The 26610-nt window shown below is 45.0% G+C and overlaps 1 protein-coding gene across 2 annotated transcripts; it reads left to right on the top strand.

The window, feature by feature from the left end:
• Nucleotides 1-17631: 17631 nt before the first annotated feature.
• LOC308321504 (E3 ubiquitin-protein ligase RNF26-like) lies at nt 17632-22143 on the top strand. Of its 2 annotated transcripts, XM_080772435.1 has the most exons (3): nt 17632-19146; nt 19560-19994; nt 21936-22143. In XM_080772435.1, the coding sequence occupies exons 1-2, from the start codon at nt 18120-18122 to the stop codon at nt 19946-19948; spliced, it is 1416 nt and encodes a 471-aa protein (XP_080628561.1). In that variant the 5' UTR covers nt 17632-18119; the 3' UTR covers nt 19949-19994; nt 21936-22143. The 2 variants fall into 2 exon arrangements, with proteins under 2 accessions (XP_080628561.1, XP_080628560.1); XM_080772434.1 differs by lacking the exon at nt 21936-22143 and having other exon boundaries at nt 19560-20174.
• The last annotated feature ends 4467 nt before the right edge of the window (nt 22144-26610 follow it).

Below are 26610 nucleotides of genomic sequence, written 5' to 3'. Positions count from 1 at the left end.
CTGTCTCATTTCTCAACCGTTTGACACAGGGTGACACGCCGGAACCAGGCTGGCCCCCGGGCGGAGTGGGCGCGTTCCTGGGGGTCTGGATGTTCCAGGGACTCCCCGGAGATCCCCGCACAGTACACTACAATACAGTACAGTCTAGAGCACAGTATACAGTACAGTAACTATAACAAAAAATGTATAGTGTCACCGCTCACTTCACACAGGTGTGATTTTTTGTGGCGCAACCACTTCATTCATAAGGAGCTTTGTTTGTCTGTGGGTGGGTGGCACTGTTGTGTCACTGTTGCGCAGCCTAACACACACACACATATTAACTGTATATATGATGATTTCGGGATGATTGACAGTACAGTACAGTGACAGTAGACCGTTTCAGACGTGGGCCGGCTCGCCGGGAACCGGGCAGACACCCTGGGCGCGTTCATGTGCGTCTGGAAGTTTCGGGGACCCCTCGGGACGCCCAACACGGAGTTAGACCACCAATCACGGGTGTGGTTTTTTATTCTGACACTTGCTTAATTCTGCTCAATCTTTTTTGGACCGATTGCTGCTTGACGGTTAGCAAGGAAGTCCCCTTTGAGATCTGCAGCCTGTTTGTCACATGAATTGAATTGAATTGAATTGAATTGAATTGAATTGAATTGAATTGAATTGAATTGAATTGAATTGAATTGAAGGCTGCTCAGATGGTCATGAATGATGAACGCTCAGGCTGTTAAGGCTGTTAAGTGTCTCTGATCAGAGACACTTAGGAACATAAAGGTCTTTTCAGACGGGGAGCGAGTGACGCAGGTGTTGTCGTCTGGATCAGCGACAGGTCTGCTCATGAGGGGCGTGAAAATACGTTTGCGTAATCGCCCCTCAACCTCAATCGCCCCCGTCTGAAAAAGCCTTAAGACCTGGGGGTGAACCGGTGAACTTCCATTTAGCAGACAGCCCCTCGATCAGTCATGTACAGCCTCCCCTTGTACACTGGCACTTGGCACTGTTATGACGACTGCTCACAGCTGCTGCTGCAGACAGCAATTAGGGATGTTATGTCCTGTTAGCCATGTGGAGCATGATGACATTTGAAATGTGTCTTCCTAGTAACAGAGTTCTATTCTGTACACAGTACAGGTGTAAGGAAAACAACAACACTGCATATCAGAATCAGAATCAAAAGTCGGTTTTGTGCATAGTTCAGACCGTGTAATAAAATTAAAAAAAAGATGGTCTAAGAAAGTCAGCCTAACGGCATTGCTTGTCATCGACATGACCTTTTATCAGGTCGCTGGGCAACACTCATGCCTTGCATGTTGACAGACTCATGCCATGCCTCAGCAACCCGACGGCTGTCGGGTGGAAACTGTTCCTTAGCCTGGTGGTGCTGCTCTTGATACCGCTTGTAACAGAGTTCTACACAGCTAGGTATAAGGAAAACAACAAGCCTGCATAGTGCATACACTACTACAGTGCCACGTGCTTTCTATCTGTGTAAAACTGTTCCAGTGGCTATAGGTTGAGCCATGCAGTGACAGTATTTGTTCACCTGCAGAGAGCACACACAGGGCTGCCCACACACACACACACACCCACACACACACAAGAACATACAAACACACACTGACACACACGTACATGCATGCACTTTGCGCAGGCACGCACGCATGCACGCACGCATGCGCACAGAAAGTACTATCTCGTTTTGATTGCAGGAGAACTGAGAAACAGCTCATAGTTCACATACGTTACTGAGCACTGTTAGCAGTACCTGAACTATCCTGCTTCATGTTCCCCGTTAGCTGACCTGTGTTACAATGGGAGCTCATCCAGCACGCCAGAGTGACACATGGAGAGTCACTTTGTCTTGGCAGTACATGAAATGGAACAGATGTGACACACACGCACGCACATATGCATGCACACGCACGCGCATACACACACACACACACACACACGGAAAAGATGACAGACTATTCTCCAAAGCTGAAGATAATAATGATTGCACGCACTGTTCAAACTAGAAACAAGTGTCCTTTGAGCGTTTGGTTGTATTTTTGCCCCCCCACCACATCACGACGTGCACGTGTCGATTTATAGGAGTTTATATATATATAAGCTCACAACACATGGCATTGTGAGCTTGTACAATGGCTATTCTTGAAAAACGTTTGAACGTTTTCGCACCAAGGTTAAAGTGATTAATAATCGGATAGTTCATGGAAAAACTGGTCACGCTTATAATCTTCCATTTCAAGCTAATCTGATTTCATAAAGTTTATCTAGCAAATGTGGGATTTGCTCTAATGTGTTCCCTGCTGCTCTTTCTATTTCAAGCCTCCAGATATGTTTTATTTATTTATTTACATTTTGGTGGTAACCGAATAGGCCGTGAGAGAGAGAGAGCTCCAGACCCCCCCCCCCCCCCCCCCCCAACCCCCCTTCCTTCCAGAGTGAACTTAAAAGCCCTGTGAGGCAAGGATGGGTATCTTCTATATAAACAAGATTAACACTCAACAAGGCTTGGAAAGCGTGGTGACAATTCCATTCCTACAAAATTATGTCTGCCAATTCCCCCCCCCCCCCCCCGTGTGTGTGTGTGTGGGTGTGTGTGTGTGTGCGTGTGTGTGCACGTGTCTGTGTGCCGACCGATAAATACAGGTGTGAAGGAGAGAGAAAAATGAGAGAAATAACAGAAAGTGCAGGTAATTCTTTGTTGTATGCCAAAAATGACATCACGTCGGTCATTTCTGTCACACAACACAGCCTGCAAAACATAATACCCCCTCCGTCTGTGGTCAGAGGCAGACTGGGTGTTAAACACACACATGATGCCCACAAACACATTGACACACACACACACACACACACACACACACACACACACACGTCACGATGTCGATGTTTTTTAACGTTAGGAGTATGAACAAACTATTACACACAGATACTAAATGTAATATCTTTATTGTATAGGAACCTTGCACACAGCACCTTCAAGGAAGTTTGCTAGGACAAACTTTGTTATGGTCTTACTTTTGCTGCTTTTCTTTGATTACCGGTATTCCTTTTTTAGTTGTTTCTGTTTATTATTATTGCTGCTCCAATGTCTGAGGAACCAGCACAAAATGATCGTACGTAGATATTAACAATAAAAAAATCTTTAATCTGTGAACTATCTCAGGAGATTGTGGAAGGGAGCATTGGTGTGAACATTCTTTTTGCATTCACCAGACATCAGTGCTACTCTATTTTCCTACCCCTCCTAAAGGCCGTCAGAGGAGGGATCTGTTTGTGGAGACACAGACACTGGTGTTCTGTTTTGGTGGAAATATGTGGCCAATACTGATAAAGCACCACAGCACACAGTACAGCCGTTCACACTCTGTCTCTCTGTCTTTCACTTCCTCTCTCTCTCTCTCTCTTTATCTCTCCAGCCCCCCATCTCTCTTTTATAGTGTTCTGTAACTAATCCATTGGGTCAGAAAGTCTCAATGTACTGGTACCACAGATAGACAGTAAACAATGTACTGGTACCACAGATAGTAAACAATGATTGAGGTTTATACTGATAAACAAAAGTGATTTACGTGATACGTTGTATAGGGTATAGGCTATGGCACTTTTCCTGGCAGGCATCAAGCCATGGATTAGAGTTGTGACTTGTAGATGTCCTATTTATATTATTGTGTGCAGTCGGTTTACAGTGCTTATACTCTTGTTTATAAAGGCTTCTGGAGTGACAGTATGACACAGTAACCACCCATTATAGTTGCTTCCATTGTGGCTTCATGCTCAGCAAAGTAAGTAAATAAGCTCAGCAAAAACACTGAAAAATAAATACCACCTTTGAAAGTAAACAAGAATGTTGATATTTCACTTCCATTTGAGCACGACTAAAGTCCTCGTGGTCACCAGCCGTGGCTGTCTCCAAAATAATTATCTACTCAAAGTCAGTAAATTACATAGCACTATAGTCTATTTCACAGCTGCTGTGTTGGCATAGACGTACTGTTCATATACATACTCTGGACTGGTGGTGGTTGGGTGTGGGGGCGGGTGTGTGTGTGTGTGTGTGTGGGGGGGGGGGGTCTGAGGGGGGCTTCAAATTGCCTTCTCAAAATTCTCTGTGGACATATTGTAAGAATGTCTGCTTTTAAACGTTCATATGATCCATCCTGAACAGGGACTTTGGGAATATCGGGGGCAGCTGGTATGCGAGTGAGACGATGAAAAAGGAAAACAGTAGAGCAGGAAAAGCATGCGTGGGACCCTCCGGACCCCTCCCCCATCGAGTTCCCACTTCCCAGGGATCGCCGAGGGCCCCTAAAACACACTCTGCTGATGTAACCACCTGGATATGAACCCTGGTCTTCAGCGTGGGAAAACCAAAAAAGGGGACAAGGGAGATATTAGGTTTCTGGTATCCAGGCGGGGCTATGCCCCAATAATCCCAATCCCAATAATCGAATCCCAATGGAATCAAACCCTGCTCTCTGCCGTGGAAAACCACTCTTCGAAAGGGAATCACTCCTTGCCAAGGGAGTTAGTAGGTGATATGAGGAAAAATACTAATACATCTCTCACAGATCCTGAATCTATAATTAAATAAGGATCTTAAGTGAAGTTTTTTTTTCATTTTAACCACATAATTCCCCATTCTGGGGGTGACCCTTCGGCCAAAAATAGCTGATCTACAAGTTCACAACGCATTGCGAGTAATGTAGATGTAGTATTTTCCACAGAGACATTTGGTGTAGAGGGGGAGAAAAGGAGGCGGCCTATATACGGCCTGGGTGACTCTGGTCAACACAGCATAATATAGGATTTAAGTGGCTAAGCATTTGGCCTTTATTGTTTCGAGGCAACGCAATAAAGTTTTACCATTGTTCTTGGCTCCGTTAATGTCCTCCCCTGACGCACTGGCCAGCATATATGTCCCTGTGTTCCATACCACTCCTGTGTTCCATATACCACTCTGATTGATGATTACTTCACAGCTTCTGTTTATCTCCACGCCATGTTCTAAGAAGAGCCAGGAGGAGGAAGGAAAGAGAGGAAAATAAGTCATTCTTTCCAAGCCACCGTTCGAGGCCAGACGTAGAGAGCAAGTTGTTTTGGGGGGGGGGGGGGGCCTGGCCGGAATGAGAGACGGCCATTGTCCAGCATACCCCAATGGATTGTGGGGGGTGGGGGTGGGGTCTAGCGTGCGCTAGGATGGCGAGGGGACTCGGGGGCCGAGTCGAGTGGGAGAGAAATTTGAATTTCTGCAAGGCTCCGTCACAATAACGGGGCTTGTGACAAAGACACACTTTGATATGTCCCGTGGGTCAAGAACTGAACATTGTTGTCTCCATGGTGATTATACAGTATACAGTAATAGTGGGTATTAATCATAAAGAATCCTCCTACTGACATGTCTCACAGACAGCTGTTGGGAGTTACGTATAGAAGAGGAGCTGAAAGATGCATTTTATTGTGCGTTTTATCCCTTCCTGAAGCAGGCTTTATAACACAATTTACCATTGGCAAATTGCTTGATTAGATAAAAGAGGAGATAACATCCTTTAAAAGGGAACGGTTGTCCATGAGTCTTTCTTTTGATTACTGCGATGAAAGTCTTGATATAATATAATCATGATACAATATTAATATAATGATAATGGCCTCAAGACAGCCACTGAGGCACTTTTCATTGCACAGTTAAAAGAGTATGCGATTTGAATGGACTCCACTGTGTGTGTGTGTGTGTGTGTGTGTGTGTGTGTGTGTGTGTGTGTGTGTGTGTGTGTGTGTGTGTGTGTGTGTGTGTGGGCACATACATGCGAGGGGGGGGTCGGGTAGATGCAGTGATATCACACAGGACATTGTACACAGTTACGAGCCAGTGAGGAAGTAGAACCCCTGAAACACTGAGGGAGACCCTGTGCAGCAGCCAGCTGCCAGTGGTCCCAGGTCCTGGGAAGGCGACTTTCACAGAACTCACGTGACGTCACCCCGGGCTGCATGGGGGACTTCCACAGTGAGACCTGACCTCTGAACACCCTCCGACAGCCTGGAAGCAAAGTTCACCAGCCATGTCTGTCTGTCTGTACGTATACAGTAGCCACAGCACGTCTCATATAGCAGAGGGGGAGTGCATTCCATACACCAGGGAACCTTAGGCAACCTTCTGCACGGGTGCCAACATTGGCACAGGGGCGGGTGAATGGGTGATCACAGGCACACTGGCATATGTGTATTTTTTTATGGAGGGACAGACAGTATAGGCCGACAGGAAATGGGGAGAGAGATGGGGGGGGGGGGGGAGACATAGAATAAAGGCTGTCGGGATCGGGAGTCGAACCCGCGGCACACGTACTGCCAGACTGGATTACAAGCCAAGGTGCCTGGACCGCTGAGCCACGGCCCAGGCCGAGAGAGGTTTTTTTTTGTTGTAGTTTTGTTTTTTGAGGGGCCCCCCTCCTATTCTCAGCTTTCCGGGTTTGTGTAAACACAAACATTGAAGACAAAAGTTAAGACAGAAAAGTTAGGATGCAAATTGTGATTGGCCGGCGTGATTGGGTGGGAGATGTGCCATTGGTTGAGCATCGCATAACGACTGTGACACGGGGGACACCCGTTGTTGCCGTTTACCATGAAAACCTGCATTTCCTGCAGTGCGTCGTGTCACGCCTCCGGTGTCACACCTCCATATATGGTCACACCTCATGACATCACGTCTCGTGACACATCACGCCACCATATGGCCGTCTCCATATATGAAGATCACAACACTGAACTCATCAAACCCTGGATAGCCATACATGGAGAACTCTGGAACCTCCTAGATCTGCATATATGGACCAGCAACTGACCTCAAACACTTAGATCTCCATATATGGAGCTGACCTGTTCTGATATTCCATAAGTTGATCCCTCCCCATCCATCCTTCCTCTTCGATGTCTCCCTTTTGGCTGATACATGTCCATTCAAACTCTAGACAGGCCCGCCGCAAAAGTTATTAGTAGAGTTCTCAACAGGCCCGAAAATTAAGGCCAGGCCCTACCTGGGCCCTCATCAAACCCTGTACACTCAAGACACTTCCCCCGCTGCCACCATTGGATCTCCATATATGGAGCCGACCTGTTCTGACATTCCATATGTTGATCTGACCTCATCAAACCCTGTACACTCAAGACACACTCCATACATGGCCAGACCTCATCAAACCCTGTACACTCAAGACACTGCCCTCGCTGCCACCCTTAGATCTCCATATATGGAGCCGACACACTCCATATACATGGCCAGTACAGAATTCATTCCATATCTTGATCTGACCCCCATCGCAAAGCGCCAGTGCTTGCCCAGCAGTCTGCCATCACCCAGGCGGATGCGTGCATGAGACATCGCAAGGTCGCTTCTTGCCCTTACTGGTACAGTATATATGTGGCTGGTATAGAGATGTCAGACATTGCGCAATACTCAAGAGATAATACTTGGACCTCTTAAGCTATACGCCCGTGGCTGTTGTATATATATGATAAGAGGATTGGCTGATTTGGGCTTTTTGTGAAATTGGCTTTAGCTTTTTGTGAAATTGTGATTGGCCAGAATGAGACGATATATGACGACGTATATGATGACAAAACCTTTTGTCAGTTATACATTAAGTCAGCTCACATCTATATACAAATTAATCCTGCACATCATTCTACGTTCATTCATACAACCAAATCTGAATGGGGAGAGAGTCTGGAAGATGTGGGTTATTGTTGAGTCTAAAGTTCATTACATCCTGATGTGAAAAAAAAAAAAAAAAAAGTTGGTGTAGGGGATAAGCGCTTATCTAACCCCTACACCAACTTTATTTGTATTGACGACGTCAGGCGATGATTCAACCATGTACAGGACTGGAGGCATGGCAGGCAACAAGCCACATACCAACAGTCAACTGATCCTTATCTTGCCTCACCACTGTCACCATCAATGGCATCTCAGTTCTGTGGGGTAGCACCACTTTACCACAGATAGCTGATGATGGTGTGTTGTGCTGCAACACCTCGTGAGCTTGTAGATCAGCTATTTTTGCGTGCAACCAGATATAAATCAGGCGGAATTATTTGCGTCAATCCAGAGAGAGAGCACAAACCAGGTGAAAGCTTTCCCTATAGGCTATACTATCGCCTATCATTAAACTTGTGTGTGTGCGAGTGTGCTTGTGTGTGTGTGTGACACTGTGTGCACACGTGTGCGTGCGTGCATGTGGCACCAGCTAAAAACACCAAAGCACTAAAAAAAATATATATACACATTTACCAATAAAATACAAGTGATAAAGTGCAGGGGGAATTAGTGGGTGAGACCATCAGGCTTCTACTTCATTCTGTCGACACTGTAACACACGAGGGCAGCAACCAGTTAATCCGTTCCACAATCATTTACTCTAGTGATGGTTCTACAGATAGGTCCTATACGTTGGCATTTGGCAACACTACAGACTAGCACTGAGAGCAGGTACTTACCCTGGGCCCTTCTGATGATGGCGTTTAGTGTTGCGGCCTCTCTACTCTCTCCTCCGTCCCTAGTATAGGCCAAGTTCACCTGGCTGAACTTGAACAAACTCTGAGGAGTCATCTCGTCTCATCCTCTCGCATCTGGGCAGCCCAGCCCCACCCCCCCCCCCACGGCAAGGGGCGCACACTCTGGTGGTCACTCTCGTGGCCGTGGCGCTTATAGAGTCGAGCATGGCTACCACTGGCCCCCCACGGGGGTCGTGGTCGTGGCACTAGCCCTTCCATTGTCGACATCATGGCTGCGTCTTGGCCCCCAGTCATGGTCACTTCCCTCTTCTCACCTTCCTTCTGGTTCTGCAGTCCTCTTCCCTGCTTGTCTCTCTCCAAACACTCCGAGTCTGTTAGGGCTCCTCATCACTGAGTAGACACACCCATACACACACACACACAGGTGCAAGTCATCAGTTGCAGGTCCTCATTACTCAGTGGGATATTTAGCCAGTCAATGGAAAGAAAATCATGCAACTCAACACAAAGGAAAATATTAAGCAAACAAGTAAAATCACTCGACAATAATCTTATTCTAATGCAAAATATACAAAACACAGCTAACACAAAATCACAAAAACCAAAACCAAAACACAACACATCGAAATTTCCGCTGGCTGACATGCACGTGCGTGCGTGAGAGGGCTGAGGCCACACAGTCAAATCGTCAGTTGTTAGTTTATCCATTTATGTCTCAAAGAATGCACAAATGTCACCAGAACGGACCCTTACGGGTCCGCCCGTAACTGTGGAGAGGGTCAGTACGTGGGGGTAGGATGTGAGACCTGTGGGGTCAGACATTCGACGTGGCCCCTGTAAAACCCGGAGCAGGAACACAGGGGGTTTATGGACTCTCCAGATGGCCTCGGTTAAGACCTCACATCTGAACTTTACACACATGTGTTGTCATGTACAGTATATGGACAATCAAAAGCAGTTGGAATTGTTTCATTTTAATGTTGATGTGGCACACATGTGGCTATCAAGAACATGAAAACATGACAGTTCATATCAAAAAGGTTGTTGACCCCTGCCATAGTCACTCAAGTGACTTCTGCTGCCTAGATCTGTCTGTATGTCGGTCTGTCTCACACGCACGCACGCACGCTTCCAAATTTGTCACAGACTTTTTATCACTTCTGTCTATGATCTAGGCTTTAGTTATATTATCCCGCCCTCAATGTCTTCACATATTATTCAGGCACATTTCAGCCACCTCTTTTGCCCATTATGGCCCACTCTATGCAACCACCTATGGTAACATCATTCTAATCTACAGGCCACAGGTTAATGTCTACTGTTAAAGCAGACATAACAATTCCCAAACGTCCCCTCCACCCTGACAAAGATATTCCTCTCACACACCTGGCTGATGATGATGGAAGCTTTAAATAACTTTAACCCCAGCATCCACATTGTGGGGAACGTTTCGCTGAAAATAGCCAATATTGACAAGTTCAGTTGTGATTGTGATCTGATATTTTCAGCAAAAGTGTTCCCCACAATAACTGAAAACTGAAAAGACACTAGTATAGAATAGAGGCCCTGAGGGACTCCGCTCAACCATATGGGGTTTATACGTGCTTAATGAATTAATCATGGCTCTACAGGTTCTCAAACACAAAGAACATGTAAGCTCCAGGCCTCATAGTCAGGTTCAAAACACACAACCTTCTTTTTGTGGAGAATTGATGCAAAAATAATGAGTGAACCACCATGGCCGGGGGTGGAGGTGTGGCTATACTGACACCAACAGCTCAGGTCAGAGGGGAGGAGGTCAAAACAGCGGCAATGTTAAGAGAAAGCTGGAAGCGTTTGAGACAGTGGGGGAGTTTAGAGAATACAGGGGAAGAAATAGTGAGGTAAGTATCCCTCCTATACATAAGATAAAGTATTCAAGATGGTGATGAAAGTGGGAGGGAGAGAGAGAGGGGAGAGACGAGTGAGACGGAGGAGCAGGACGGAGCAGAAAGGGATGATGGCGGGCCTTCACAGACACAGCCCTCGATCTAGACTCGGCCCTTAAAACAAATTAATGCTGTTGTCAAAGCCTTCTTCATCCATGCCCTCATCTCCTCCCGCCTAGATTTTTGCCAAATACATACTTATTTTGATATGAAAGGTTTGCTTTGCGTAGCGTTAGTCCGACGTCCCAATAATCCAACACCCATAAATACCCAATTGCACGATCGACTACCCAAAATTCTGGCATACTATTTGTATATATTTGTTTTGTTCCCCAACCCCTGGCCCCCACACATGTAAAGCGTCTTTGAGTGTCATGAAAAGCTCTATATAAATCCCAGATATTATTACTAACCCTAAAACCTAACCCTAACCGCATGTGGAAGCCCTTAACCAGCCACGTAGTCGGACTGAAGGGATGTCGGACTAACGCTCGTACGCCCCCCCCCCCCCCCCCCCCCCGTTTTTCAGTTAATGGTTCTATCTGAACTTCTACATTGATCCCATAAAGGTGCCAAAAACATTACAGCATTATTGTGAAATTCATATTCAACAAGGTTAAATTACACTACTTTGTATAGTTCAAGATCAACAGTTCAAATGTACATGAACACATGCACAGCCAGGGGATGCTGTCTAGGTGACCAGCCCTCCCTTCCAGAATCACTATCATGCACTCATGGATGGATGGAAGAGTATAGGAAGGAATGTGTGTTTAGGTCAGATTACTTCATTTCTCTATATGGGAAACGTGCTGCAAACGAGTCCTTAGTGGCTCCTTAGGAAATGCGTCAAGGCCAGGGCTTTTCTTGTTTTACCCTCTCACGTCCATCCTGCTCAAATTGCTCCCACTTCCCAAGTGCCCTGGCTCTGGTGGTGTCTAGGGTCTGTTTTTGTTTTGTTTCTTTGTATTTTTTCTCTCCATTTGTTTGTTTTAACTGAGCAGCTCTGAAGAGAGAGTTTGTATTGGTGGCTTGTATAGAACCTCTCATCACTGACAAATAACGGTGACTTGGGAACTGTTGTTTGTGGCTGTTGCAGGGGGTTGGTGGGTGGTGCCGACTGTCCAGTCATGAAGACAACTTCTACAGTAGCTGCATATTTCACTTTAGATGAGTATAATATACAGTAGGCCTATGTATGTCAATGAAAATATATTTCTTTCTTAATAATTAAGATATGATAAATGAATTCCACCCGGCACCTACTCTGCAATTTAAAATGTAGCCATTTAGCTGATTCTCATAATTTGCGAGTAAATGGCATCAACAACCGACAACGTGCATGAATACATTATCACATAAGTAGAGAACATCAAAGACAACAATTTCAGACTGCCGTGGGAAATGGGGATTATGTCTGCAGTCCTGAATTGGGAGGGGGGGGGGGGGGGGTGAAGGGGAGACTGGACATCATTCCACAGTCCACACCTTGGGAACCAGGAGAGAGAAGCGTCTAGGTCTAGGACATGTGGAACATTGGCCAGGGTGTTTTAGGGAAGGTTTGAACAGACTTCCTGTGTTAGTTAGCAGATCTAAGAAAGCGGCAAGGGGTGTGGGGTTGAATCATGTCCTGAAGGTACAGGGGTGCCATGCCCTTGATTTCCTCGCAGGCCATCGGCGCCAGTGTTTTGTACTAGCCGCTGGGAGCCAGCGAAGGGAAGAAGGGAACGCAAAAGGAGGGAGACGTGAGAATTTGGGGAGGTTGAAGACCAGGTGTGCTGCAACATTCATGCCGCAACTCAAGGCCAGTGAGGAGGGAGTTGCACGGTTACGCCTGGAGAACACTCAAGGCACTTGATAATGGTCATATTATGTAGCCTATACAACTAAATGCTCTGCATTAATTTAACTCTTTAATTAATTATTAAGACATTAGTGAACTCCATATTTGACAGCATTGTCAACCAGTGGATTTGAACCAAGGACCTTTTCGAACTACAGGGCAGGTAACTAGACCACTGTAGGCTTACCATTAGTAGGGGGTTAGGGTTTGAGGTAGGTTGTCGGTCTAATGACTGTCGTACCAATAATAGTGTCGGAAACCACGACATGCTTCATCAGGCATCAGCAGCTAGGTATACCAGACAGAGTTACGACAACTCGGTTCACTTCATGGGGCCAGGCTCTTCCACATGGACTTCTATTGGTTTGTCCCATTAAAAAAGGGACAACCGGACGTTTACGGAATGCATGGCTTTTTTCTGCATGATGTAGGCCTACCTCTAGTCTACAGTGTTGCTTCGCTTGCTGCCAAGAAATTAGTAACGCGTTTTTTTTGTCAGCAAGCAACACAACCTCTGTGCTCTGGCTGTTTCTGGCCAGGGACATCAGCGAGGGGGTATACATGAAGGAAACATGATGAATTCATGTATGTTGAGGCTGGGTCATTCAGGACTCGCGCCTCACGGCATCTCAACAATGAAGAGGAAGGATTTTCGTCTGCCCAGAAAACAAACAGAGGAAGTTGACTATACAGGCTTTCCGCTGGAGCCTGGCTAGAATGCTAGATGCTACCATAAAAGGAAAAGGCCGAGACGCTTACCGACAAAAGCAACACACAACACCCTTTGTACATTCTTCTTCCACTGCTCCAATCCATCCCTGGTGTGTCATTAAACGCTTCAACAAATGTTGTTTTTAAAACATCCAACAACTTGGAATAGGATTTCCCGCCATGATTCATATCAGGCATATAGTTCCTTTTTGGCAGTGGCGGAAGTAGCACTCAGATTTGTTTTAATTTGAGCTGGAATCCGGAACTTATTTTAATGATTCAATGTCATTTTAAACAATGTGTATAGGCCAATGGTAGATACAATACAACTAGCACATCTGCAGTGGTTGGAGGAGGTCATTGCCCTACACTTCTAGCCTGGCATGGAAGATTTATTTCCAAGGGGCGGTTACAAACAGATTCCAAAATCACAGCAAAACATGTCTCACTTTGAATAGTGGGCTCACCCAATTGGTCACCCAAAACTCTGGGGTGAGCGAAATGTAATTCAAACTGAGGAGTGCCAGATCAATCTCCCTGGGGATCTTTTCCGCTGTGTCTGGTTTCCAGGCTACTACACTTCCATTGAGACATTTATGACCCTGCATGGTGTCAGGAAGGACACCTACTGGTTGACAACAAGTAGTATTGCCTGAAGCTTATAAGACCAATATTTCCCCTGTACTGGCCAATGGCGATTCCCTCTTGGATGTTAATGTCTCGTGGGAGATACAAGTCCCTGATAGGACATTCAACTTAGCACTAAAACAATGTTAGTTACAAGTAAAACATTTTACTTGAGTGAATATTTATAGTAGCCTACTCACAGTAGCCTAACACAAACATGGATTAAAGCAAAATAGAATCTCAAAACAAAAGAAATTTGTGTTAGACCAAGTCTTAATCTGCAATTTGAGAAACTGCGTTAAAGGAGCCCCCACACTAATTCAAACTATTTGCACAATATGTACGTATGTACGTACAATAATAATGTTTTGGTAGCCATACAGCCAACCAGTTTGGGGATTGAGTTTTCATTTAACAGTTTTATTTATATATTTTTATATCCAAGATCCAAGGTTTCCTTTTCGGGAAGATTGAACATGCATTTTATTTATTTATGTCACTTAAAATACTCTCTAATCTTATACTAGTAATCAAAAATAGGCTACAAGCTTACAACACGTCGCAGTTTGTATAAAAAAAATACAAATACTCCTAGGCTACCAATAGGCTCTCAGTTCAGCTGTGGAGGATGAGACTCGAAGCCGAGGAAGGAAACTCGGTGTCAGAGTTATTGTTCTGTTTTAAGTGTTTTCATTGTTATTCAAGTACATGAGGTAATGGGAACCTGCAAGATGGTTCAACACGGAAAGGGTTATACTACAGTTATTGGAAAGGATGATTGCACGATTAGGCAGAATTCTCTCCCTCTCCCTCTCCCCCCTAATGTAATCCTGGGCCAGGCGCAGAGACTCCGGGGGTGCCTGGTAGCTGAAACACCCACGATTAAAATAATAAGCCAATATGCACCCACGTATTATGAAGACTGAATTTCCCCTCCCCCTGCTCAAAATGTCACGTAGTCACACACCTTTACGGGCGCTTGGGCAAGAGGTGTTGGGCCGCCCAACTTGGGCATTCAAATGCTAATAAGGTGGCTTTTGTTCTGCTGCCAGGTAGAGAGTATAAATGTTGCATACAGTAGAAGAGTACAGCTTTATTTCCATTTGACTACGAATCTACGATGAAGCACCCTCCACCCGCTGGGGGGGGGACTTTGAGCACTCACAATCATTATTGAAACATGACGCCCCTGTCCTGGGCGCTACACTTCCTCTGCCAACCTGTCCTGGGGAGAGCAATGGACTGACCTCATGCTTCCTTTGCATGTGTTGCTACGAGGAGTCCAAGCCGCTTCTTATCACCTGACAGGTGCAGTTTAATTCCCCGGTTGGACGTATAGTGTGTGTGGAAGGAACACGTTATTCTAACCAGTTCCTTACTTCCTTTCCCCTCCATCAGGCGCCCCGGCTGGCTGGGGGAGGCAGCTTAGAGCAGTGGTTCCCAAAGTGGGGTCCGGGGAGTTCCAGGGGGTCCCCAGCTAAATGATATTGCAACCGGATGGACCCTTGTGGGTCTGTAACTCTGAGAGTGTACGAATAGAACCAAATGGACACTACGGGTCCATTTGGTTCCATTCATACACTCTCAGTTAAATTAACAATACAATATAATTTGTGGGTCTCAGAGATAGAAATGTCATTAAATGGGGGTCCGTAGCGTAGCCTGTTGCATATCAAACTGGGGGTCCTTGAAATTAAAATGGTCACTGCTAGAGCTGTAAAAGTCTTCTCTTATGGCATATAGTTTCAAATGGGGCGTCCACAGGCTAATGAGTCCCCCCCCCCCACTGACACTGGCACACAACAGTATAAATCATGTTTAACTCTAATTCCAACTCCAGCAAGACCTAAAAGTCTAATCCTAGCCTGAATATAACAGTATAAACCAATCTATAAAACAATATTTTTTCAACCATAAAACTGCTTCTCAAATTCTACTATACTTGTGGGGACATAAGGTCTTCAAAAGTATAGAGGGTATGCGTGTGATATCATCATCAAACCCGGAAGTTATGTGGGAGTGCCTATACTGAGTGGCAAAAAACTACTTTCTGGCCTCGACAGCCCATACATCCAAACAGAAAAGTCCAATATGATTGCATTAAACGACGTTAAACCATGTTAAACTCACTTTGCCACTCGATTTGCCAGTCACTTTATGCTTGCGTGTAGCGAACCAGGCTGGATAAAGAGGTTGAAGGCCGACTGATGTGAAGTTTCTTTAATAGATCGACGTGAAAACTAAAAACAAGACACAAACATATAATCAACACAGGCAGACACATCCAATAATATCCATTCATAACATCCAGTCATATAAACAAATGTGTTTACAAATAACTAATAAAAAGGTATGTATATCAAACCATAATACCATATAAACAAACCAATAAAAGGTACATATCAAACCATAAAACCACATGAGCAAAATACCAACTAAACAAAATCCCATTTTTCACCTTGTTCCCTCTCCAGCTCGGTGCTAACTTGTTACCAGGTGTCCCAATATCATGATGTCACTCGACCATGTCATTCTCCAGGAAAGTCACTAAAACCAATAAATCAATAATTGAAATCTGGCAGTTCCATTTCCATTTCATTTGTTATTTCATTTGTCTGCACTCACTTGATCCTTTTGGTGTTCCATTTCATCCTGTTGGTGAGGTTAGGCTTAGCTTTCAATGATCATGGTTTGGAGCACATGAGGAACAAACATTGGGCAAACATCTCTGACTGATTCTGGGCTGTCTTTATCAGTCAGTATGACTCTGGTGAGTGAGCAAGCTTCCTGTTTGCCCACATAGCCTTTCAAAATAAAAGCCTTTCGTCCATTTCATTCCGGGGTCCGTTACACTCCCACCAAATCATTAGTGCTTTAAAAACAGGTTGCATGAATCAAAAATGATTTTACATGAAATTACGTGACCCCATACTCATTTAAAAATTAAAAATAATCGTCAGGAATGGGTCCTGCAGTCTTTCTCCCACCTTAAGTGGGCCACCCTCGTCAAAGAAGGCCTTGAGGGGACATGGGTTGTAGGGTATCTATGTAATAAAAACACACACATGATGATCATAAAGCATGCTTTACATTTCTGGCTAATTTAAAGGACCACTTCACCAATTTCCAACCTGTCTTCAACTCTTCATATACATGGTCCTCACTAATATTCATGATAAAATGGCACAATGTTTTTCTACTCAGTCTGTGTCTCATAGGAGGGCTGTGGGCAGTTCAGAAACCTGTCCACCAGTGGCATCATCGTTAGGCAGATTATTTTTAAACAAGAAGAACGATGGCTTCCATTTTCAGGTCTAGAAAGCCTGCAGTTTCTATTAGCTTGGATTTCCCATCAATGATGTCACTGGTGGACGGGTTTCTGAACTGCCCATAATGAGGACCTATTATATGATGATAGGTTGAAAAGTGGTGAAGTGGTCCTTTAATAGTAGGCCTATATAGCACTTTATGAAAACAAAGTAGGCTAGCTATTAAAAAAAGTCAAATCAAAATCGTACACTGCTTCTATGCTTCATTTTGGGGGGGAAAGGGGAAAAAAGAAAGAAAAATAATAAGCTAATTCTCACAACAGCTGTGGTTCTCAGTCAGGACCCCCCAATTAACACAGTAGGCCTATAGTTCTCAAACTTCTTCATGTCAAAGACCCCAAAATGATATGCATCATTATTGAGAAAGAAAGAAAGAAAGAAAGAAAGAAAGAAAGAATACATAGCTCAATTGTAGATGAAAGGAAGAGAAATATGTGAATTAGGCTTTGTATAACCTCGCCCACCAGGCTAGGCTTTGTATAAATTATTTTTATGAATAGAATTGATTCAATCACCGCATGAATCGCCATCGGTGATGATGTTGCGGGAAAGGCACGCAGACGCAGTTCACGAATCCAATGACTAATATTGCGCAACCATGCGCGCAGTTGTGATCCTCGGGAAGCACACACGGGTCAGCTGACTCCAATCAAATCAAACCGAATCGGAACAACAAGCATGGCGTCCACCACACAACAACAGCTAACATCTCGTCATTTTAACGCCACGTTTGACCATCATCACAAACACACTAGCATGGAATAGTGTACCGGTGTGTGTATGGATGCGGTATGGAGGGAATGGGACCTTTTAAGCTCCACGATGTGAAGAAACGAAGCGGAACGGTTTGCAGCCAGGACGACTTACATTTGAACGTAAACATCCGTTGAGTAACGTTACCGTTCAACCGCACGGTGCTAAGTTTAAACTGACCTGCTGCTGCTTGTCAATGTGTGAGGATTAATGAATAATAACTGTGCATGATGATGATAATGATATTTCAGAGCTCATTAACTTTACCTTGGCATCTGTGTGACTCTGATCTGCCCCTGGCTTGTTATTGAAACGTGACATGCACGTTGCCACGGGCATCCCGCCGTAAGTTTGGCTTTGCTTAGACGACTGTAAAGCAACGAGCTGTCGATCAGAGTCGACGTCCGAGTCATCATGGGTTTGGTGAACTTGGTTATTTCCTCCATAGGGAAATGCGTCGACTTGGTCTCCTTCCTGTTGGACCTAAATTTCGCCATTGTCCACACGGTGATACGGTCCGTCATAGCGCTGATGACGTTCATCAACAACCTGCCCATGCTGACGCTCCACTGTCTGCTCGAGCTGTGGAACTTGCTCCTCGTCGGCCTGATGCTGGCGGGCTCGGCCGCGTCCAACCTGGCCCACGGCGCTCTGGCCGTGCTGGGCAGCTGCACGCTGGCTCTGGGAGGGCTGGTGGAGACCCTGAAGATGGCGGGCTACCTGTCCACGCACCTGTTCCTCCGCGGGAAGGAGCACCTGTGCCGCGCGCTGCTCTCCGTGCTGGAGGGCTGCGACATCGCCGTGAGCCTGGCCGTCTACCTCGTCAACACGGTGGTCAACTTCGTGCTCATCGCCGCGCAGAACCTGTGCTCGGCGCTGAGCGGCGTGTGGCAGGCCGTGTCCAGCCCGCTCCAGAAGGTCCTGGAACTGGCGCTGACCCTCCTGACCTTCCTGTACAGCAGCGTGGTGGGCACCACCAGCGTCCTGTACGCCCCCTGCACCTTGCTGCTGGACCTCCTGGCCTCGCTGACGCACGTCTTCGTCAGCGTCTTCGTCCTGAACGGCTACGGCCTCCTGCTCGCCGCCGGCATCGCCGCCGCCGCCACCGCCTACCTGAACCCGGCGGCGAGCCGCCAGGCGGCGCGGCGCGTGGCGGACTACGTGGACTCGGTGCCCGCCCTGCGCCGGGCGTCGGTGGCGCTGCGGCGGGACCTGCGGGACGCGCTGCGGCGCTTGCCCGTCGCCGCGCGGCAGCTCCAGAGGCTCCTCCGTCGCCTCTACCTGCTGGAGAGAGGCCTGTGGCGGCGCCTGTCCCACCAGAGCAGCCGCCTGGGCCTGACCATGAGGACCTGGCTCCACGGCCAGGGGGAGGGGGAGGAGGAGGAGGAGGGGGAGGAGGGCCACAACAGAGTGGGCGGGGACGGCCACCCGGGAGGAGAAGGTAGGCCGGGTTGCAATAGTTACAAGAATCGTGAATTGTCCAAAACGCAATTATTTGAGAATTACTTTATCGTTTCCACATGGCGAAAAATGTTCATACATTAAAAAAAACACGCTGAAAATGAAATGGCTGATCTACAAGCTTGCAACGCGTTACGAAAGTGATGCGTTTTTAAGCTTGTACATCACACATTGTGAGCTTGTAATCTATTTTGTTTTCCTTTTTATTTATTTATTTATTTAAGTATAAAAATAATGAATATGTCAGTAATTTCTTCATTTATTTCAGGTATTTATCAATCGAAATGTATTGTGTATTGTCCATGTTCCAATGTTCAATGCCAAAAACACAATTAAATAGTTAACCGCAATCACCTGTGCGACAATTAACCCTCAAATGTGTAATTGTGCCAGCACTAGGAGACGGGCCCAGGAGGGACCCCCCGGACGGCAGGGCGGGGGATGGTCATGGTCATGGCCGCCGGGGGGAGCAGTTGGCCGCCGTCCTCCCCAGCTCCAGCACGGACAGGCCCTTAAAGAAGCTGTCCAAGTCGTCGGGCAAAGACGGCGGCGGCGCCGCGCTCCCCAACGCCGACAGCCTGCTGAGCCTGCTGAAGGAGCAGGAGGAGAGGAAGAAGTGCGTGATCTGCCAGGACTGCACCAAGACGGTGGTGCTGCTGCCATGCAGACACCTGTGTCTGTGCCGAGACTGCACCAACATAGTGCTGAGGCAGCCCCTCTACCAACAGAACTGTCCCCTCTGCCGGCACATGATCCTCAACACTATGGACGTGTACCTCTGAGCCGACGAAGAAGGCCAGCGCAAAGCTCATGAACCTGAATGTATATGTAAGGATCACCGCGGTTCCAGACTATACCGCCGTTCTAGTGTCATCCTTGCTAGCCGTTTTTTATCTCACCCGAAATGTTGCGTCTCTGATGCGGTTTGGCTTTAACCACTTTTTCACCCAGGCGTCCTCCCTATTTTTGGGCATGTCATTATGTTGTCAAAAATAGAAAATCTACAAGTCATGATGACATGGAGCTTGTAGATTTGTGATTTTTGCTATTTGTCATATGATTCATTTTATAGGGCTTAAGCGGTTAAGTGAGGGATAATATCTGGCTTGTCGGGAGATAATTCACAGACGGGGAGTTTAACCACCAGAGTTTAACCAACCATCCTGACAATGACCGCCTAGCCAGATATTATAGCCCGCTTATTACATAGCTACCTACCATGAATTAATAAACACAACAAAAAAGGTTTTCCATAAGCAGCTGGGTAGACGCTGGCTGCGTTTACCCAGCTGCAGGGATTGAGCAGTCGGGGAAAAAAACAAGGAAGTGAGTTGATCAAATGGAATCCATTTTCGGGTACTGCTTTTTCTATTTCTCGCTCAAATGTTTTCAAAAACATTTTTGAGAGCAATGTTTAGCTGTGAATTACATTGTGTGTCACAGTGTGTGTGTGTGTTTACATGGCTGTCATGTTGGAAACGGCAGTAATTCAGCGGGGCCCAGCAGGTAGCTCAGAGGGTTTGATTACAGGCAGCGGTCTGTTAGAGCAGAGCGGTCTGTTATCAAGAAATAACACACTACTGAATTCAGCGATTGACCAATCAGAATCAAGCATTCAACCAAGCCATGTAATAAAGGGGGATAAAATCCTTGCTTTGTTTTTGTAGTTTGCTTCCAGTTTGGGTTCAAAAACCACTACAGGGTAAAAGCATGGAAGACTGCATGAGATTGACCTTACAGAAGTTACAGTACACTGGTCAACAGTGGGTAAGGGTATGTTAAGATTTAAGTGTATTAATATGCAATGTTTGACCAGTGGCATATAATGGACCATGGATATAATCTCACACACCCATTTTAATAATTGTATTATCTGTAGTTGTGTAGCTTACATCACTCTAAGTTCAGTCTTATGCAGCCTGCCATGTTTTACCCTGCCATAGTTTTTAACCTAAACTGCTAAACAAAATGGAAAATCAGTTTCATTTCGCTTTAAGGTTCTGGTTGACAAGGGATGTAATGTATGCAGTCCACACACACAGTCGGCTGATTGGATCAACGCCAAAGAGTGCTTGATCCAATCAGCCCCCTTCACAGTAGACGGGTGCATTTTGTCTTTAAAAAAAGAAATGCCTGGTCACTTAGTTAAAGAAGCATACAAGTCCTGTCCCGGATGCTGAAATGTTTACTGCAGCCACCGTATGTCTTAAGATACTTTGCCATCAGTGGGCCAAGCGAAACGTAATGTCTCTGTCGAGTGGAAACCTCATACGTCATGTCCTACTGTTCAGAATTCAAATTCAAAAGCAGCAGAAAAGCTCAAAGGTTTGTAGACCAGTGTCCTGTGCTTTTGTGTGACACAGTAATATGATTAAGTAGGGAGTTGATTTATGAAAACGACAAAAAGCAAGTTCAAATATGGAGATAAGAGGTTTCTGCCCAAGAGCAACGATAAGATAAGATTCATGTCACTCAGCGCTCACATTGACATCTTTCAGTGCAAAGTACGGAACTGTCAAACGACTATTTTGTCAAAGCGTAAATTAAGCGTGACACTTTTTTTAATAATGTTCCTATACATAGAAGATGCCTGCATGTCCATTGTAAAGCACAATGCCTTGACAAGTAATCGACACAATCAATTCAGCTATGTAACATTGTAACAAAAGTGCATTTCATGAATTTGTCTAAAAAGCAATCCCAAAGGGACTGGAACCTCTTGTAAATGCTGTTTCTTAACGACCTTTTTTTCCTCCTTTCTTTTAATAGTGACCACTTGACCTTCTCTGCTTAGAGCTTTTCATGTGGAAGCATGTCGGGAACAAAACATTAAATATATTTAGTCTTTAGGGAAAGTGGTCAATATTTGGCCAGTTATAGTTGGTGTCCGTAAGTTTATCAGTTCTGTTGAAAGGGCTAATTCTAATATTCCACTACTGACGTATGACAGTCACTACCCAAGGCATTAAAACAAATGGTTGCGTTTTACAATAATTGTAATACGTATTTTTGGCAATGTAAAATGACATTTCCATATGTTTGGGGCTAAATGTTCATTGATCAATGTTTACAGCACATCATTTGCATCATTACTCATAATAGTATACAGTGGGCGTGTTGGAGAATCATTTCTTCAGAAAATGAAAGTGCCATATTTGATATTATGTTCTATTCTATTTACCAGTTTTTTTTTACAAATGTTGGAATGAGTGAAGAAGGGATTTTGAGTTGTAGCTTGTGCTATTTCTTTTTAGAATATCCTTTATTCAAATAGTCCCCTATTACTTGTCTTTAGGTTATCACACTATCCACTTGAAGACAAGTGATCGATTCTCTATAGATGTATATTGGCAGAGAATCCAAACCAAAGGTGAAGTGTTTCATCTACCCCAACTAACTACTGCTTTTATCCTCATATGCCCTGTATCACGGTGTAAGTTTGTATTGGCAATGCTCTGAATCTTCTTTTTTTTCTTTTCTTCTTTTTTTTTTAAGGTTTTGTTTTTGAATGATATTGTTATAGAGACCAGACTGTTTCCAGACCTATTTTCCTCAGGTAATCTTAAAGCCTTTCAGAAAATGTTAGTGGCATTCTGAACTGAAGATGCCAGTGGATTGTTGGCATTGCTGAAGAGCCAAGAAAGACTGAGTGACTAATGACTATACAATTGTTTGAAACTATACAATTGTTTGAAATGGTGATGGAAATCACAAAATGTCAGGAATGTGTTTTTGTAAAAACAAAAAATGAAAGAAGTGTGCTGACCAATCTTAGCACCTAATAAATGATGTTTCATGAATTACTCTTGTTGCATGGGTTGATGTAGCAAATGGATACCATGTGGCACAATACACCTTTTTCCCATTTCGTGTATCAGCAGTAGCAGATCTACAAGCTCACAACGCATCGCAGATTCAAAGTGCATCATGTTGTGAGCTTGTAGATCTGCTATTTTCAGTCAAGTATAAATCAGCCGTCATGATAATTTAGAACCTGGCCTTTTATTTGATTTCACGTCTTCTTATCCCACAAAGATAACATTAAAGCTGCACTATGTAACTTTCCTCTTCTACCCCAGATTTGAACCCGGTGCTGACATTATTTTAAGCTATTAGAACCTGCCTGCTTGCTCAGGGGATAAATTTAATCTTGTCCATCACGTCCATTCAAGTCAGATCCTCTGTCTAGGTGAGACATGACCATTGACACCATCTAAATTATGTCTCAATAGAAGATCAGGGAGACAAAATGCAACCACCCCAATTGCACAAGTTACATTAAAACCACCATAAAATTGACACAATTAAATTTGATTAAATTAAAATGTTATAGAGCTGGTTTAATATGAACAGTCCCAGACAAAAATGTCAAGAGAAAATTGATAACCAAATCATGAAGATTATGCATTAATTAATTAATTCATATTGGGGCAATAACTGAGGCATGGCCGTATGTGCTTTGTATTTGTATGTGTGTAGCATTGCATTATCTTCAGCCTGAGCTTCAAGTTGCATTCTTTCCAAGCTTTGCCATCTCCTCTTTGACCAAATTTGGTTTCATTTCTATATCTTCCCATTTCTGACGTACGTATAAGATTATTTATCATGTGGATGGAGATTTATTTATTTCTTTAGCAGTTCCTGGACTGTAAATGCAGGAATATGAACCAAGGTACAGATCCCTCATCTGGAAGGAGGGCAGAGAGTTTACATCGACAAAATTCAGTGTGTGTGTGTGTGCGTGCGTGCGTGCGTGCGTGTGCGTGTGTGTCTGAGTGAGAGAGTGGGAGAGACACAGGGTCAGGACTGGGACCCTAACGTCCACATGGGACCACTTCAACCTGACTATTCACAGAAGCTTCGTGGTTTACAGTTCCAGAACGGCCAACCCTTTTCCCAATGCGCACATTAAAATAACCTCAATTTAGCTTGGCTTGTCAACTGCTACAATGAAAGAATGCAGTGACTAGTATTACTAGATTATGACCGTTTTGTTTAGAGAATTTAAGACTTTGAGGCTGATTTGAATTTGAGTAAGGAGGACACATCCTGTTTGATCCTATCCCTTGTCCTTTATGAAGACTTGTCACTCTATTGTCACTTAAATGCTTAAGTCCTATCTCCTATTTTACAATTTGGCTATTCGAAATAGCCGATCTACAAACTCACAACACATTGCATCATGATCACATGATGGGAGCTTGTAGATCTGCTGTTTTGGAACATGAAATTCAGAGAGTAGCCGGTTTTATGATAACACAGAGTAAATGGTCCAGCCGGCCCGGGAATCGAACATGGGACTTGCTGATCAGGCATTTCACAACCTGCCTATGCGGCTAAAGTTTTGAAAGATTTTGAAAAACTTAATGTGGCAGATTCAGCTCTCTGTGAAAAAGATAGAAGAGCCTTGGTGCTCGAATTGCCGTCATTTGAACCTGACCCTACCTACATTTGTGTCTTTTGCATTTCTCTCATAATTCAGCTCCTTGGACATCTCCCTAAGAGCAAAGGCCAAGGGTCATCATCATCATCCATATAGCCACAACAACTCACACATCTCACCATGTTTCACACTATGAGGTGTTCACAGGTTTGCACTAACCTAAAGACCACAAAGGCCACACTGGCTCTGTCAGAGACATCAAAGAACAAAGGATGCTGTGAGTGATTGTGGCTTGCTGACCCCGTCAGCCTCAGTCCCAGCGTGGCTGTTTACGTGGCAGGACGTTAATGGGGACTGTGTTAAGTGAAAAGAGGAAGTTGGATGTCGGGAAAAGCAGACCAGAGTAAACGAAGAAGACTTTAATACCTCCTGGGAGCCGACCCTGTCGTTTTGACCCCCCCCCCCCCCCCCACCCAACCATTCTGCCCCAAAGCACTGTGGGAAAAAATGTCTCAAACCACAGTCCAACAACGAGGTTCACCCCTGGCTCTCTCTGTTACTGTTTCTACTCCCTTCCTCCTCATTCCAGCTATTATGTTACTCTGTATTGCATTTTTCACATATACAGAGATATTTATAGTGCAAAAAAATACAAATACTGTGACTTTCTTAATAAAAACTTCACGAAATACAATCAAATGAAGCTGCCGAAAGTAGCCTACAGCAGAAAATAAAATAAACAAAAAAGGGTTTTGCCAGTCAGCAAGGTATGGCCTAAAATCCATACCAAAGTGCAAATTCATATACCTTCTACACGGTTTTCTATATTGTTCATGTTTATATATGTTTATATATCACCCACCCTTTCCCCATTCTGATTATGATACTCTCTCTGTTAATTCTTCTTTCTCTATATCACTCTGTTTCATCCAGTTTGCTTCAGTAATGCTCCTGTTCCTGATAACTGGACATCACACGGCTGACCCGGCGTAACATGTCGTTGCCCCCATAGTTAACTCAGCAGCATCCTGATAACCCCACAGTTCACACCAGATAGAAGGTGATGAGAAGAAAGACATACTGAAGTGATGTGAGGAGGAAAGGAGATTTAGGGTATACCGTTCTTAGCTGACACAGAACACCGGGTCTTAAACCTTTCAGCTCAAAAGGGCCCAAAAGCTATACATTTGGTTTCTCCCCCGGGGACTCTTATACAAACTTGACAACACATGATCGGCTATGTTCACTATTACGTAAAAGTAGTCATGTTTTCTATTTTTTTGCATTTCTGAGTGGGTCCCGGACTCCCGGCCCATTGTTTGCGAAACACTGACATAGGAGATTATTACCAGTGACCCCAAGCCGGCACTGATATGCTTGAATAAAGCCTGTGTGTCGCCTGTGTGCTGGGCTGATGATTAAAGCCGGTGCCTCCTGATGATGGCTCCAACAAAATGGGATGATAGCCATCGGGGTCAGAGGTCACAGGTCATGTTAATGGCTCCTTGGTACTTGACCCTTCACCCTCCAGTCTGAGGGGGGGAGGGGAGGGGGGGGGGGGGTAAAAGGTCTGGCATGAAACGTACCACTGTTCCTGCACAAAAGAAAGTGTCATCTTCGGAATGTGGTCGCTGTGACACTGCTGTGCGAACCCCACTGCTCGACCATGGAGGAGCCGAGGAGGGAGAAGACAATTAAAAGTTCAAACAATGCCTGGGACTGGCCCCCCCCCCCACAGGAAGTATGTGTCATGCACGGATACATTCTTGTCAAATTTCCCCCAGATATATAAACTTATACAGTATGTGGTCGCATCCTCCTGTATAAACACAAGAGTTGCAGAGAGGAGGGAAATCAGACGTGGTTCCAAATATGAACAGTCCCCAGAGTGAGTGAGTGAGTGTGAGTGTGTGCGTGAGAGCTGTGGGCGGCCTCAAACCACACTAGTGGTGGACGTGACAAAGCCAATGTTGACAAGTTGTTGCTGTCACAGTCAAGCTGTGAAGAATGAGCGAGCCCTTCTCACAGCTACTCCATCCAGCTCTATACTCAGAAGAGGGA

Source organism: Protomyctophum bolini (assembly GCF_963924005.1).
Source record: "Protomyctophum bolini genome assembly, chromosome: 9".
NCBI classification, from domain to species: Eukaryota; Metazoa; Chordata; class Actinopteri; order Myctophiformes; family Myctophidae; genus Protomyctophum; species Protomyctophum bolini.
The sequence above is the reverse complement of the archived record's forward strand: the minus strand, read 5'-3'. Positions and strand labels throughout refer to the sequence as shown.